This window comes from Nannospalax galili, unplaced genomic scaffold (assembly GCF_000622305.1).
Source record: "Nannospalax galili isolate Female #2095 unplaced genomic scaffold, S.galili_v1.0 scaffold15, whole genome shotgun sequence".
In the NCBI taxonomy this organism is placed as follows: domain Eukaryota; kingdom Metazoa; phylum Chordata; class Mammalia; order Rodentia; family Spalacidae; genus Nannospalax; species Nannospalax galili.
The window spans coordinates 6,092,385-6,108,316 of NW_008337322.1; the positions used below are offsets into that span (position 1 = coordinate 6,092,385).

At 45.5% G+C, this 15,932-nt stretch overlaps 1 protein-coding gene across 2 annotated transcripts in view; it reads right to left on the reverse strand.

Moving 5' to 3' along the window:
* Window positions 1-15,784, reverse strand: part of Elp2 (elongator acetyltransferase complex subunit 2) — a 44,358-nt gene extending 28,574 nt beyond the window's left edge. The window contains exons 1-8 of one of the 2 annotated variants that reach the window (XM_008832514.3): window positions 15,208-15,412; window positions 12,182-12,260; window positions 7,526-7,596; window positions 4,249-4,405; window positions 3,811-3,888; window positions 1,861-1,925; window positions 1,060-1,126; window positions 323-457 (exon numbers count right to left, since the gene is read on the reverse strand). In XM_008832514.3, coding sequence (XP_008830736.1) covers window positions 323-457; window positions 1,060-1,126; window positions 1,861-1,925; window positions 3,811-3,888; window positions 4,249-4,405; window positions 7,526-7,596; window positions 12,182-12,260; window positions 15,208-15,345 — 790 coding nt within the window. In that variant the 5' untranslated portion in view covers window positions 15,346-15,412. Of the gene's footprint in view, window positions 1-322; window positions 458-1,059; window positions 1,127-1,860; window positions 1,926-3,810; window positions 3,889-4,248; window positions 4,406-7,525; window positions 7,597-12,181; window positions 12,261-15,207 lie in introns of both variants that reach the window. The other variant, XM_029563295.1, reaches the window with a different exon arrangement.
* Window positions 15,785-15,932: the final 148 nt, after the last annotated feature.

A 15,932-nucleotide genomic window follows, 5' to 3' on the forward strand; every position in this document is an offset into this window, starting at 1 on the left:
TATATACAGTAGTCAAAAAAGGGAAGACTTCAACTCCCTTCTCATAAACATGCTCCAACGGAAGTATGGGTGACTCACACTATTCCTCAGGGCTTCCCAGCTAAACTTTCAACACTTTACAAATTAACTTATTGAGGAACACTAAACATAACTTTCAATAATTAAAAAGACCTGAGTAATACAATTTACAGAAAGTATGTGCCAGATATGAAAAGCAACAGAGCCAACATAAACACAAAAAGCTGGTCTCTACACAGGTGTGTGGGACAACCAGGCCAGCAGCCGGGCGAGTCGCTTCGTCAGCTACGTCTCTGCTACTCACTTCCATCTCTCACGGTGAAAGTGTTTTCCTTCAGTCTTATCTCATCATCTTGAGTCTCTGAAGATGACTTCATACATAGCCTCCATATCCTTATCAGGCAATCCTGTGAGCAGCTTGCTAGGAAGAGATCTCCACCTAATTAAAAAGACGTTTCATTCATTTTAAAAACATTATGTAGGTTAAACAGGTGAAGACGTTCTCCTTTACAATGTACCTAGTTCCAGATTTCCAAAAATGCTGCCTTTGTTTCCTTCCTCCATTTATGTGACTGGCATCTATTTTTAGTAGCACTAACAAATACACGGATGCTAATAAATATTTACACAAGTGGTACTCATAGAACATCAGAAGACAGCTAGTATCATCTAGTAAACATCGATTTGTTTCATCCTCTGCCACCCAATTAACTAACTAAAGAGTTATCTGGGCCAGTGCGACGACTCAGTACGTAAAGGTACTTGTGGATCCCCAGGTCCCACATGATGGAATGAAGGAACCAACTCCTGCCAGTTGTCTTCTGATCTCCACATGCAACAGAGACACACAGACAGACACACAGACAGTCTCTCTCTCTCTCTCTCTCTCTCTCTCTCTCTCTCTCTCTCTCCCTCTCTCTCTCTCTCCCCTTTTCTAACTGGGACAACAGACAATGGAATGTAAGGCTGGAGCAGCTGCTTTCCTGAAGTTACACGAACTCGTCCCTTCCATGTGCATGCCTGGTAAAATGTCACACTGACCGAAGGCTGCCCATTCCACGCCTCTGATCCAGTCCTCATGTCCATGGAGAAAAAGTACTTTCTGAAACTAGGAAGATCACAAAAATCAGCAGGCTTGAGGTAAGACGTTATCACTTTCAGGTGTCTCAGTGACTTCATATGGCCCCGGACAGTCCTGTTGCATTACTCCTACTAAGAACACCACTGGACTAGACCCAGAGTAAAGCACTCCTTTGGGAATGAAAAATCTCATCATATAATACCTAGTGATTAACTGAGCAACTCTGAGTAGACATGATCTGCAAGTCTCAATAACTAAAACGTTTCTAAGGTGAATAGTGTATCTCTGGACACAGTACAGAAAAGGCTGGACAGCTGGACTTAACAACCACTTTAAATTTCTTACAGAATGAAAGGAGACAAGGGCCCAGAGCTAACAACTGTTTCTGGGACCTCTCTCTTTAGTTTATCCAAAGCAGAGGCGCAGCTCGAGGACAACCGAGCACAACCAGAAGGCGTCACTCAGCTGTTAGGTTTCACCTCAACTTTTTAAGAAAAAAACACAGCTCGGCATTGCTCTTCAACCCTTCCCCCGCAGAACCACCAGCTTTCCTCCAATAACTCTGGGTCTGGTAGTCAAGGGAGCTGTTCCATGTGGTCAGAGAGTAAAAGACCATCTAACAGAGCACTGTCAAAATATTACCCTGCTGATTATTGGCCTGAATTACAACATTCCTAAAGTTTTATAATGTAGAAAGTCTGTATTAAGATATGTCACTAAGCAAAACATAATTGTAGTCTCTTATGAAAAGCATTCATTACCTGATCATCCTGTTGAGCAAATAATTGAATTTTGCAGTCATCATCACCACATGCTAATACTGGCACTGGGGAGGAAAGACACATTGCTGTAAACACCACAACACTGGGTAAAGAATCCCGACTTCCACTCCCCAGATTGTGGAACCAATAAATTGAAAGTGGGCAAACCTACCTCCAGGAATGGAAAGTCTAGCATGGTCTAGTGGGTGGTCACAGGCAGATGCTAGACAATTAGCATCTCCATTGGGCATTGTTTATGACAGGAGAAGAAAAGAAGCTCAAGAACAAGCAGGGGCTGGGGAGATGAACAGCAGGGATGGGAGATGAAGAGCAGGATGGGAGATGAAGGGCAGGATGGGAGATGAAGGGCAGGATGGGAGATGAAGGGCAGGATGGGAGATGAACAGCAGGATGGGAGATGAAGGGCAGGATGGGAGATGAAGAGCAGGATGGGAGATGAACAGTGGGATGGGAGATGAACAGCAGGATGGGAGATGAAGAGCAGGATGGGAGACGAAGAGCAGGATGGGAGATGAAGGGCAGGATGGGAGACGAAGAGCAGGATGGGAGACGAAGAGCAGGATGGGAGATGAACAGTGGGATGGGGAAGTGTTCAATTCCCGGAACTGATGTAAAAAAGCTGGATTGGGGGTGGCACACATCAACTATCTCAGCACTTCTATGGTGAGACAGGAGGCAGGGACAGAAGAATTGGCTGAAAGTTCACGGGCCAGCTCACCTTGAGTAAAGAGAACAGTGCAGAAAAAAGGGAGACTGTGCCTTAGAACCAAGTAGAAGAAAACCGACCCACCCACACTGTCCTCTAGCCTCCACATTTGGAGCACGGTACTTGTGCTCTCTCACACACAGTTGAAAGGACAACAAACAAGTTGCCTGGCTGCAAACGAAAGAGGCCGGCATCAGCCTGCTGTAAGGACTTCACATTGAGCTCAAGGATGAATTAAATGATAAAATAAGAGCATAGAACCAAATACAGAGAAGCTCTGAAGGGCAACTAAAGCGCTCTGAAGCTACCATCACGGAAGGGCAGTCTGAAGGCCTCTAGAGCGAGGTAAATGGGACTCTGCAAGGAATGCTCTGCTGCAAACTGTCTCAGAGTCATCTCTCTTTAAAGCACTGTTAGAAACCAACTCTCGTCCCCTGACCGGACTATGGGAAGAAGTGCAGACATCAGAGCGTCTGCAGACACTCCACCCTGGAACCTTTGCATAAAGAAGCAGCACAGAGTCATGCAGTCCCATCTCCTGCCACACAGGGCAGAGACAGAGACCACTGCTTCCAGGCCTCCCTCCACGGGGAAGGGAGGAGGCAGAGAAAGGCTGTCTCATGTCCATCGCTACCTCTGTGGAGGATGAAGAGGTCAGGCACAGAGGTCATCTCATTCCGCAGGACCTGAAGGGCTGGTATCTTGACATGCTCACATAATCCACCCTAGTGCTTTCCAAATTGGCCCAAACCTTCAAAGGACTACTTCCTCCAAGTTAGACTGAGATACATCTGCAATTCATCTTATAAGCAGCAATATCAATTCTGGGTATATACTAAATCACTACATTCTTAGCTATCAAAATTCCCAATAACTGCCCTTAACTTTAGGATCTAGACTTAGGTCACTGGAATATTGTAATGAAAGTTATGTTACCTACACTTCAGTTTATTTTTTTCTTGTTTTGTTTTTGTTTTTAGTGGCAGGGTCTCACATAGCTCAGGCTGGTCTTGAAAATGCTGGGACTGCAGGGTATCACCATGTCCAGCTTGTTTATTTCATGAGAACATTTAGATAAGAGGGCTAGGAGTGCAGATCAGTGATAGAGTGTTAGTTAGCATGTGTGAGGTCATCAGCTGGATCTCCAAGCCTTTCTTTGGGCTTTGATCATAGGGAGAGAAGTCAACTGCTCCTCTTTACCACTCACTTGGCAGGACACTCACCATCAGTACTGGGCAGAAAAGAGAGGCTGACAGCCAGAATGAATCCATCCTCCAGGTTCAAAATCTGAAGGCATTTTGCTGAAAAACAAAAGTTCGTCATGAACAATCATTTCTGAGCTTATCTAACTAAATGAGTTTGGGCGGCATCACCAGCCCTGGGATCAACAGGGAGACAGAAGTCAATCCCTAGCCCTACTGACCAGGGAAGTTAAATGGTTAATTTCAACAACATTACAGACAACAAAACAGCTCAGATGAAAAGGCTGCGGAGGAACTGACACCATCAAATAGTTTGGTGTAGGGGTATTTTGAAACAGCATAAAATAAACATTCAGATTAGAATTATAACATTTTAAAAGTTGCTTGAAATGTGGAAAAGTTATACACATACTCTGTTATGTGTATCATTTGCCCACATTATAATACCTCCCACCTTACCTTCTGACCCCTTTTTAGACCAGACTCGAACAGTAGAATCTGATGCTGCAGAAACTATCAGGGTTCGTGGCTCACTGTCTGATGGCCCACTCTGGTAAACAGCATGCACTGCATAAACAGGTCCTTCGTGGCCTTGGAGACGAACTGCTTTTAAAAGCTGAATCAGAGAGAATGCCACAAGTCTCATGAGAATGAAGGCTCATGCCTGTAGCCCCAGCACTGAAGAAGCTGATGCAGGAGGGCCTCTGAGAGTTTAAGGCCAGACTGAGCTACCAGAAGAGACTGTCTCAAAAAGAGGGGCAAGGAGGCTGTGGCTCTAACCGGGTTGGCACTGTTTTCTAGCCTAGACAAAGCCCTGGGTTTGATCCCAACACCTCATAAACTGAACATACTAGCTGCACACCCATAATCCCAGCACTTGGGAGGTGGAGACATAAAGAATATTAGTGCAAGGTCCTCCTCAGCCACGACAGCTGAGATGGCCTTCCTTCTATCAGCAGTCTGGGTGCACTGAGCACCTGGACACACAGAGATGCAGGGGTGGGCATGCATCCCTTAGGGTGTGGCCCCCCACTTTCCCTCATCCCTCTTACGTCTTTCATCCTCCTTTCTTCTCCTCCATGTCTGGCCTCACATTTTCCCCTCAGTTGACTGCCCTATAATCAGAAGCTTGGGGACGCTCTAAGGAAAAAGTCTAGCAGGTCTCAAAAATAAGAGCTGAGTTCTCCTGTCTGGATCCCTCTGCTAAGCCTGGGCCAAGGAGGAGCCGAGTTTGCTGCATCCGGGCACCTCTGTGTTCACAATCAAAAGTGCAGGCGGCTCCAACACCCACCCACCTCCACGCTGCCTCATTTCAGGTTGTCTGTTCTTGCAGACAGCAACTCACAGGACACAAAAGCACCTGGCTCCACAATCTTCCTTACCATTTGCCTACTTTTCTCTGTAGACGCACCATTCTCACAGGACCTTATGACGGAACTCCCTCATCTAAGTGACTCATCTCCCTGCCCATCAGATAACCATTTCTTCGCACCAACCTGTCAATGCCCAAAGCACTGTTCCTTAAAAAAGCACCCTCTTCCCTTCCTTCAGGTCCGCCCCTTTCTCATTCAGCAAGGTGCTCTCACAGGGCTCCCAACACTCCCCCACTTCCCTCAGAACTCATCACTGATTTCCAAATGCCTGCTAACAAAAGAATTCTTTTCTACCCCAGTGCTGAGGATTGAAGCTAGGACCTCATACATGCTAAGCAAGTGTTCTGCCAGCCCAAGAACAATTAAAAAAGTTTTTTGAGACAGTGGCCTGCTGTATAGCCTATTTGACCTTGAACTGCTCATTATTCTGCCTCAGCCTCCAGAGTACTGAGCTCGCAGAGCCGCACCACCATGCCCTGCCTAAGAACAAACTTAAAGCTAGTATTCAAATATGATGCTTTCCTTTTTCACTTCTCTACTACTGCTGTACACAGTGTATTATCTAGTACTATCTATGACACTGTGTCCTCAGAGTTCCAACGGATGCTAAGATTTAAAAAGAGGAAAGGGGGTCTCATACAGATAGCAAGTTTAGTAACTGCTATTTTTTTTCCCTAGGAATCCTCACCTATTAAATTTTTCCCATGACAATCACCCTATACTTTACAATCCAACTCAAAGGCTGGGTTCCTAAGCTCTCCCAGCACTGTGGTGGGGGTGAAGCATGTTAGCACATCCAATCATGGCATCACTTGAATTTTCATTATTCAAGTCTACTGCACCTTCAAAACGATGTAACTGGCTCATGAACAGGACTCTGCCTAACCTGTATCTCCTGCATGGTGATGTTCAAAACAAATAACTTTTTCACTTCTAATCTTTGGTTACAACTGCAAACAACCTCACTGTCCATTAGCAGAGGCCCAGCCATATGTTATACAACTTGGAGCGTCACTCAGAATTACACAGATTCATCTTTACTTGGTAGGAGCTGCCCTATAAATACAGCAACATTTTTTACTACCATTGGAAACAAATCAGCTCACATAAGAACAGTCTGAAAATTACTCCAGAATGAAGGAATTCACAGGACAGCACATGAAGCAGGGATATAGGGCCTATGAAGAGCAGAACTTTTAATAATCTAACCAGGTATGATGGCACACATCTATAATCCCAGTCCTCTGGAGGATTATGAGTTTAAGGCAAGCTTGGGACATAGAGTGATACTCTATCTCAGAAAATGTTTGGTGAGTGTGCATGCGTGCGTGCATGCATGCGTGCATGTGTATGGAAGATGGAGGGCAGCATCAAGTGTCCATCCTCACCTTTCACCTTATGAGACTGAGTCTGTCTTTTTATTTTGGGTTTTTTTTTTTTTTGAGACAGGGTCTCACTATATGTAGCCCTGGCTGGCCTGGAACTTGATATGTAGACCAGGCTAGCCTGGAACTCACAGAGATCTACCTGTTTCTGCCTCCTAAGTGATGGGGTGAAAGGCATGCACCATTACATCTTGTTGTGGGTCTGTCTTTTTGTTCTCCACTATGTACACCAGGCTAGCTGGTCCTGAACATCTGGGAATCCTCCTGTCTCAGTTTCCATCTCATAGTGGAAGCACTGGGATTACAGATGCATGCTATCACACCAGCCACAATGTATGCTCTGGGGATTTGAACTCAGGTCCTTATGCTTGTGTAACAAGCACTTTACCCACTGAGCCATCTCCCTAGCCCAGGTCTCTGATTTTTTAAAAATTAAAATAGCTGGGCATGGTGGCGCACACCTTTAATCCCAGCACTTGGGAGGCAGACGGATCTCTGTGAGTTCAAGGCCAGCCTGGTCTACATAGTGAGTTCCAGGCTAGCTGGGGCTACAGGGAGACCCTGTCTCAAAATGACCAAAAATAAATAAATAAATAAAATAAAATAAAAATAACAATAATAACAAGGCCAGGATAGTGGTGCACACCTTTAATCCCAGCACCCAGGAGGCAAAGGTAGGTAGAGTTCTGTGAGTTCAAGGCCAGCGTGGTCTACAGAGCAAGTTCCAGGCTAGCAAGGGCTACACAGTGAGACCCTGTCTCAAAAAAACAAGAAAAAGACATAGAAAAGATGATACAGTATCTGACTGGGCTTCAGATATACAGAAAGGAAGAGAAAGTACATGGGTTACAGAAAAGCGAAAATCAGGAAAGCTCTCGGATAACCAGCAATGAGCACACTTCATAAATCAAGAACAAGGATGAGGGTAAAGTGTTTTAAAGTATAAGTCATTTCTTATAATTAGAAACATCTACTGACCTGATTATTCTCTATTTCCCAGTGAATCACTCGATTATCAGATCCTCCAGAAACTAATTCTGTGGAAGGGGCTGAAAAAATTATATCAGAGTAAATATTTTTATTCACTTCATTTCTTCCCCCAGTTACTTTTCAATTAACGTTTTAGGTTAGAACACGAAGTGATGGGGGCGGGTACGGTGCCGCACACCTGTAGTCCCAGCACTTGGGAGGCAGAGGCAGGCGGATCTGTGCGAGTTCGAGGCCAGCCTGGTCTACATAGTGAGTTCCAGGACAGCTGGGGCTACAGGGAGACCCTGTCTCAAAAGAAAAGTGATGTGTTTCATTGATACCTTCACACTTCCTTCTCATTCACTCTCCCTCACTGCCCCTCCCCTGGCTCCCTTCCCCTAGGTAAGTCCTTTTCTGCTTCTTTATCACTAATACCTCATTTTCCACCTCTTAAGAGATCTTCCCTCCCATGACCCCTTTTCTAGTTTTGTGACCTGACCTGAGCGCACAGGCACACACACAATCTTAAATGCAGGCAATGTCTAGGAAAGCAAACATGTCAGCGCTTGGCTTTCTCAGTCTGGCTTATTTCTCTTAACATGATAATCTGCAGCTGTACACATTATCCTGAAAATATCATGACTTCATTTTTCTTTATGGCTGAATAAAATTTTTTTTTTCCATTTCCTTGTTTCTTCTGGCCTATGTGTTAGATATTTAGGGGAGGCAGCTGGAGACAGCCTAGAAAGTATTAAAACTCTCTCAGCTACACAAATAGATAGCATTAGATGTACACGCCCAGAATCCAAGGCTTATGTGCTAACTTTGCTCAAGATCAGCTGTGACCTTAGATTTCAACCTCTTCATGTTGTGATAGGCACCTTCTTGACCATAGCTATGCCATGTTAAAATTTAAGCTGACTCTAGCCTCTGAAATTATCAGGCAGTTGGCCCAGGGTATGGGAACACAGGTCAGCAGGACCCTAGTTGTCTTGGGAACAGGTCAACGTGTCCCTGAGAGCACCTGGTAACTGCAGATTTATGGCTTCTGTAGGTTATGCTTGGCTGGCTTCTGCAAAACAGTAATTGTTGCTTACCAGAACAGAAATTGTTAAGGGGACTCTCCACCTGTAAGCTTGGGAACTTAAGCTTTTCACCCCTGGTTATGGTTTCTCTATATAAAAGCTCACCCTAGCGATGGCTCGGGGCTACACACTTGGGTTCCAACACCCTTATGTAGCCACTGGCCAGCAAAACTTTCATTTGGCACAACTTGGTCTGAGTGGTCTTCTCTGGTGAAGAGCCCACAACAACGTATCACAGAAACTAAGCCATTTATCTAGCTACATGGCTTTGAGAATAACATCAACATACATGAAAGCAGTACACTAAAAACAAGACTTGTGATTATAAAATGGTATGTTTTAAATGTTGTATGTCCCTGATACAGAAAGGAGATCTGAATTATCTGGTGGCAGAGCCTTATTAGAGGAAATGAATCATAGTGACAGATTACAGTGATAATACATTAATTCATTTCACGTAACCTCACTTTTAAATCAAAGATAAAATAGACAAGCCCAAATGAATACTTCCTAACGTTCCCTATGCTGAGACTCAAGGAGCCTTTGCGTCATGTGGGCACTAAGTATAACTACAACTGTGCTTTGGCACACAGTAACAGCCATCTGTGCTGGACAGCTTTAGTGTCAACTTGACACACCTGGGTGGAGGGAGCCTCAACTGGTGAATTGCCTCCTTTGAACTGGCCTGTGGCCATGTCTGTGGAGCATCTTCTTGATTGTTGTGTGATGTTGGAGGGCCCAGCCCACTGTGGGTGCCACTCTTGGGCAGGTGGGCCTGTGTTGCATAAGGAAGCAGGCTGAGCAAGGGCCAGAGGGGCAAGCCAGTAAGCAGTGTTCCTTCATGGCCTGTGCTCCAGCTCCTGCCTCCAGGTTCCTTCCCTGAGTTCCTACCTTGGGCCCCTTGATGAACTGTGACCCAGAAGATGTAAGCCAAATAAACCCTTTTCTCCCAAGAAACAAAACTAGGACACCATCCCTGGGACTACTTTTGTCAATCAAGATAAACAGTTTATTAAACTATTTTAACATCACAGATAAAATAGCCAATTCTCACTAATTCAAGAAAAATTCATTTTTAAAAATTTTTTTATTTATTATTTTTATTTTATGTGTTTGTGTGTATGGCCTGCGTGTAGGTAAGCACACCCATGTCGTGCAGTGCCTGCGGAGGACAGAAGTACCTGGACCATAACGCTTTGAGGAAATGTGGAATGAAAAGAAACAATCAGAATCCATGACAATACCACAGTGGTGCTGACCCAAAAACATGACTGTCACCTCAAGGGGGGAAGAGTTTACTCTGGAACAAACATGAGTGACTGTGGCCCAGGAACACAGATTCACATCACCCCAAATTCCATGTTCCAATGTGGTAACAGTTTCATGACGTTTTTACAGTAACAGAACAGAGAAAGCCAGAAATCAAGACACTTATCAAATACACTGGTAGAGAGGGTGGGCAGCAGGTTACAGCGAGGAAAAACCTGACTCTAGACCTTAGCAGTGATCTGATGACACGCTTAGCCTTTGGCTTGGTGGATTCAAAGGAAAACAACTGCTTGGCTTGTACATTCCAAATGATTTACCATGGTTGCAAAGGATGTTAAGTCTTGTACCGGGAGGCTGATGGCCCAAGATAATTGGCTATGGACTTGAACACTGCAAATTCTCACTGAGTCACTAGTCAGTTAAAGCCTCACAGAAGGTTCTATTTGAAGGCCTAGCCTCTTTCTCGGAAATTTTGTCCACAGTAGGTATATTTAAGATAACTGAGAAAATTCCACTCAAATTTGGATGTAAGTTTAAGGCAACTGATATGTTAATTAAAAATTCTGGAGTGAGACAATTCTAGAGATGGAAGAGAAATAATTTGTCATAGACCTGCAACTTAACAATTTTTTGTTCTACTTTAAACTCTTTTTTAAAAATTTATTATTTTTATTTTGTTATTCTATGGGTATGAGTGTATTGCAGCCATGTAGGTAAGTGCACCTATGTCATGCAATGTCCATGAAGGTCAAAAGAGGACATCAGATCCCCTGGAACTGGAGTGCCAGTCCTCTGCAAGAGCAGCCAATGCTCTTAAGGGCTGAGCAGTCTCTCCAGCCCCCAACTCTTAAAACTTTTGAGGACAGTAAAAACTTTTGGTATGAGCCATATGTACTAATATTAGAAATTAAAACCAAGAAATTTGAAAAATATTTGTTTGTAAATTCACTTAAAAATTACGAGCCGGGCCGGGTGTAGTGGCGCACGCCTTTAATCCCAGCACTTGGGAGGCAGAGGCAGGCAGATCTTTGTGAGTTCGAGGCCAGCCTGTCTATACAAGTGAGTTCCAGGACAGCTGGGGCTACAAGGAGGCCCTGTCTCAAAAAAAGACAAAAAAAAAAAACAAGCCAGGCAAAGTGTTTGTACACCTTTAATCCCAGCACTCGGGAGGCAGAGGCAGACAGATCTCTGTGAGTTAAAGGCCAACCTGATCTACACAGTGAGTTCCAGGCCAGCCAGGGCTGCATGGTGAGACCCTATCTCAAAAACAAAACAAAACAATGATAGGCCAGTGAGATGGCTCTGTGGATAAAGGCACTTGCCATGTAAGCCTGGCAACCTGAGCTTGATCTCTGGAAACCACATTTTAAAGGTGGGAGGAAAGAACCAACTCCGAAAGGTTGTCCCTTGTCCTCCATACACGCACTGCACCATGTACTCCCACCCCCATCACCCACACATACACAATAATACTAAAGAATGACTGTGGTGTCCATTTTATTTTAGTACAAATCTTCATAGGGACTGGGGTATTCTAAGGTTAGTATAAAAAATTACTAAGAATAGGGCCGGGCATCGTGGCACATGCCTTTAGCTCTAGCATTCGGAAGGCAGAGGCAGGCAGATCTCTGTGAGTTCAAGTCCAGCCTGCTCTACATAGCAAGTTCAGGCCAGCTGGGGCTGCAGGGAGACTCTGTTTCAAAAAGACCAAAAAAAATAGAGGCACAATTTACATGTCTACACATCTCTTGGATGTCTACTAGAAAACAGCTGGCATTTCACATCTGCTTCTCTATTTAATCTCTTACAGTCTCACATGTCATGTGGCTCATAGAAAGCCCCACCACACACTTATAACTGAATATGAATGCATGACCATTTCTTAGTATTATGAAAACGTGAACCTCAGAAGTCTCATGACCGGAAGGGTCCTCAGATTCAGTACAATCCCTTACTTTGCAGATGGTGCTATCAAGTGCAATGGAACTGCAGGGTCTTCATTGAAAAGCCACAGTCTGTTTATGGCAGGGACAGATGGAGCATCTGAATGTCACATATGCTCTGCTCACAGGTTCTCAATCACAGGCTATAGGCACAGGGGACCTCTGCTCTTACAGCAAACGCTGTGTTATCCGCGCTTCAAACACTTTAAAGTAAAAACACTGGTCAGCTATCCCCTGGGCACGTTTTCTTTTTTCCAGCTGTACAGCAGCAGACAAGGCAATGCTAAACTGAGAGAAGTGATACAAGAAAAACGGCTGGCCATCAGTAAATATTTGAGATCAGCCTTAACAATCAGCTTAGTACTTACATCCATCCCGTTTACAAATCCACTGTAGGCAATTGACTCTCGCAGTGTGACTATTCAGATTGGTAATAACCGCCCTTTTCTTTAAAGAAGGAGATACCAATTAGTAAATTAGAATTTATTCTATAATTAATAAATGAGTAAAAATCAGATATCGATTTTTTTTCTGAGGTTTTTTTTTTTTTTTTTTTTTTTTTTTTTTTGGTCTTTTTGAAGCAGGGTCTCCCTGTAGCCCCAGCTGTCCTGGAACTCACTATGTAGACCAGGCTGGCCTTAAACTCACAGAGATCTGCCTGCACTCTGCCTCCCAAGTGCTGGGACTACAGGCATGCACCACCACGCCCAGCTAACAGAGATTTTTTATTTACGTGTATGTACATGTGCCTGCATGAGTTTATCAGTGCCACACCTGTGCAGGTACCAGAGCGTGTCTGATTCTCTGGATCTGGAGTTACAGGCAGTTGTGAGCTGCCTGATATGCATGCTAAGAACTGATGCCAGTCCACCTCAAAAGCAGTAAGCGCTCTTAACCACTGAACCAGCTCTACAGCCCCAAATATCAGTGGTTTTGATGCAATAATGCAATAAAAAGGCCAGAATTCCATCAACGGAGTTGTCTGTCTATAGTCATAAACCTTTAACTGTGGCTTAAGTCACCCATTCACTCTAGATCTTTCCTGATGTTCAACACCACAAGCCCAGCATCCTGTTAATAATTGAAGATCTGAGCTCTCAGATCTTTTATCTACACAATTCTGCCCACCCCAAACCCCTTGTCTAGGGAGCCAGTCTCGACTCTCCAGGCTAGATAAGCAGCGCCTTCTCTGAGGGCCACAGGGAAGCACTACCCTGATGCACCAATTAGAAAGTTTTGCTTTTTAAGACTTTATTATTTATTATTTTTTATGGATGAGTGCTTTCTTTGTGTGTATTTAAGAGCATCAGGTGCCCATAGAGGCCAGAAGCGGGTGTTGGATCCCCTGAAACTGGAGTTAAGCATGAGTGTTAGCTGTCATGTGCGTGCTGGGAACCAAACCCAGGTCCTCTGGAAGAGAAATAAGTGCTCTTATCTGCTGAGCCATCTCTCCAGCTTTGAGAGGTTTGTTTTACTTTAAAAAAAAATAATTTTCGACAGAGGAATATATAGTTAATGTATACAAATTCATGGCTTATCTTCCATACCATGATTGGTCAGGCAGTATGTTCTTCCATACCATGATTGGTCAGGCAGTATGTTCTTTAGCCCCAGTGACCAGTGACACAAGGTCATGAGGCCACAATTACTCAAGTCTGTACAGATCAGATGCCTGCAAGGTCCACAGTCAGATTCCAAGCAGATCCTTAGCCAGCTGCTTGTACCAAATCACCCCATTTGAGCATCCTTACTTCACCCACTGCTGAAGATTTTAATCACGTGACTTCTCTTTACAGCCCTTCCTCTATCTGTTGTCAACATACTGGTTTCATGTCTTACCTGCCAACCAGAATTCTCATGGCCAGGAAAAAGGAAGAGGAGAATGTGCAGAAATGAATGCACTTCACATACAGGCTCCATGAAGTTGGGAATGATTTACTGTATCTCCTTGTCTTTCCCACTAGACTGAGAAGTAATCACTCATATAGACTAGGGCAAATGGAGAGAACCCTCAAAAAGATGCTGAATGAGCCAAGTGTGGGAGACCCTATCTCAAAAAAAAAGGTCAAATGAACACTATTCTCAAAACTCCATTTTAGTATTTCACACACTCGTGTGCGCACATGAATGCATGTGTGTTTGTAAGCGCCGCAGGGCAGAGGCTGAAATCAGGATGTCTTCCTCAATCACTTTTTCATCTTATTTCTTAAGACAGGGTCTCTCACTGAGCCTATAGATCAGTGTTTTAGTTAGATTGGCTGGCCAGTAGGTCCTGGGACTACAGGCACAGGCCATGGCTGGCTTTTACAAGGGTGTTGGCGATCCAAATCCTGCTTGTCCAGTAAGCAAATACTCTACCCACTGAACCATCTCTCAGGCCTCCCGTTCTCACATGCTTATTCCTATATTTAATTAAATGCCCAACCACAAAGTATCCAGCAAAGCATTTCTTGTGCTCAACATACTTCTCTTTTGATATGTTTACATCCCCTCACAGGATCATCAGGTTATCATCTCAAGTGTGATAGAGTTGGGGGCATGGTGGCAGAAGAGAGAGTCCCAGCACTTGGAGGCAAAGGCAGGAGGGTGGAGAGCTCCTGGTCTGAGAGAAAGCAGCTCCTGATTGTAGTGAATTACATGAAAAAAGTGATGTAGAGGATGCAAATAAATCCATTAAATTGCGGCCCTAAGATGGGCTTCCATGGCTGGGTCAGTTGTTGGTTGATGGTCAATTAAAAGTTGATCTTTGGTTTGATATGCTTCCTCTTGCCATTCAAGAATAACATAGCAATTAACAAGAAATTAAAAAACAGAGGAGAGAAGCACGCTCAAGAAAAGTAAATAAAATTATTTTCACAGAGACACTTGAATTTACAAACGGTGTGAAGAAATGGGAACCAAATTTTAACAAAGCAGCACTGTAAGAAACTTCCAGCCATCTCCTGCACTGCCTGTGAATTTTCAGCGTTGCAACTTTAACACCAAGGCTCCCCTGCATCACTAATTAACTTGAGAAGCTGAATAGGAAAAAGGTGAAAAATAATTAAGTGACCCAAATTCAAAGAATGAGTAAATCCTTCCCTAAAACTAGGGCTTAGGATTCCTACCTCCACGTTTCTTTGAAAGGTGCATTCTATATAAAATATCCATAGCATTTCTTTGCAATTCAATACACGCTAGTTAACCACAATGCGGGAAATAAAGACTTGAGATGCCAGAGGATGGCTTTCATCCACCACTACATTTGGGTTCTTTTAAAGGTTCAGAGCACGGTGCCATCATCAGGGCTGGGTGTGGACACAGGCTCGGTGCCCCTGCCCCGCGCTCGGCCTGCAGCGGGCCCGCCCCACCCGCACCCCGCTCGGCCAGGGAAGCGCCTGCGGCCCGGACGTACCAGAGGATCGTACAGAACCACGGAGCAGGAAGTGCCGAAGGCCAGCAGTCCTCCGGGCCCGGGACTCCAGCTCAAGGCTCCGCGAACGCGGTTCGGGCAGCAAAACACGTGAGACACCTCCAGCACCTGCGCCACCATGACGCCAGCTGGTCAGCGGCCGGGACACTCCCGAGCACTTCCGCCCGGAGAGCGGAACTACTCGCCCGGCTGCCTCTCCGCCGGACGCCAGCCGGTCCGTGTTTCCGAGGGGGCCGGGGGCGGGGCCAAGGCTGCGGGGCCCCGCAGACCACGCCCTCCCGTCACGCCCCCGGCCCCGAAGGGTTTTTTTTTTTTTTTTTTTTTTTGCCGTGGCCCCGGTGGCCCGCGCATCTCCTGGACCGCGGCTTTGCGCGCTAGCTGGGCCGGGCCGCTCCACTCCGGACAAGGGGCTCAAGGTCCAGGCGGCGCCTTCCGCTCCGGCCCAGCAGCCCGCCCGCGTGGCCCGGCGTCCTGAAGGGCGCGGCGGAGGGGCGCGAGGGAAGGACCCGCGAGCTCGCGGCATCTGCAAACACGCGGAAAAGCGGATCTGTGTCTGCAGACGGGGCTCCGGAGCCGCAGTGCGCGTGCGCCGCCGTACTGGCCGAGGGAGGCGGCGGTCCTCGGCGTGGCGCGGTAATTACCGATTGTCTTGCTCCCGGGAGGCGCGGGATGCGACTCCCCGGTGACTGCGGCACCCCCGGGCCCAT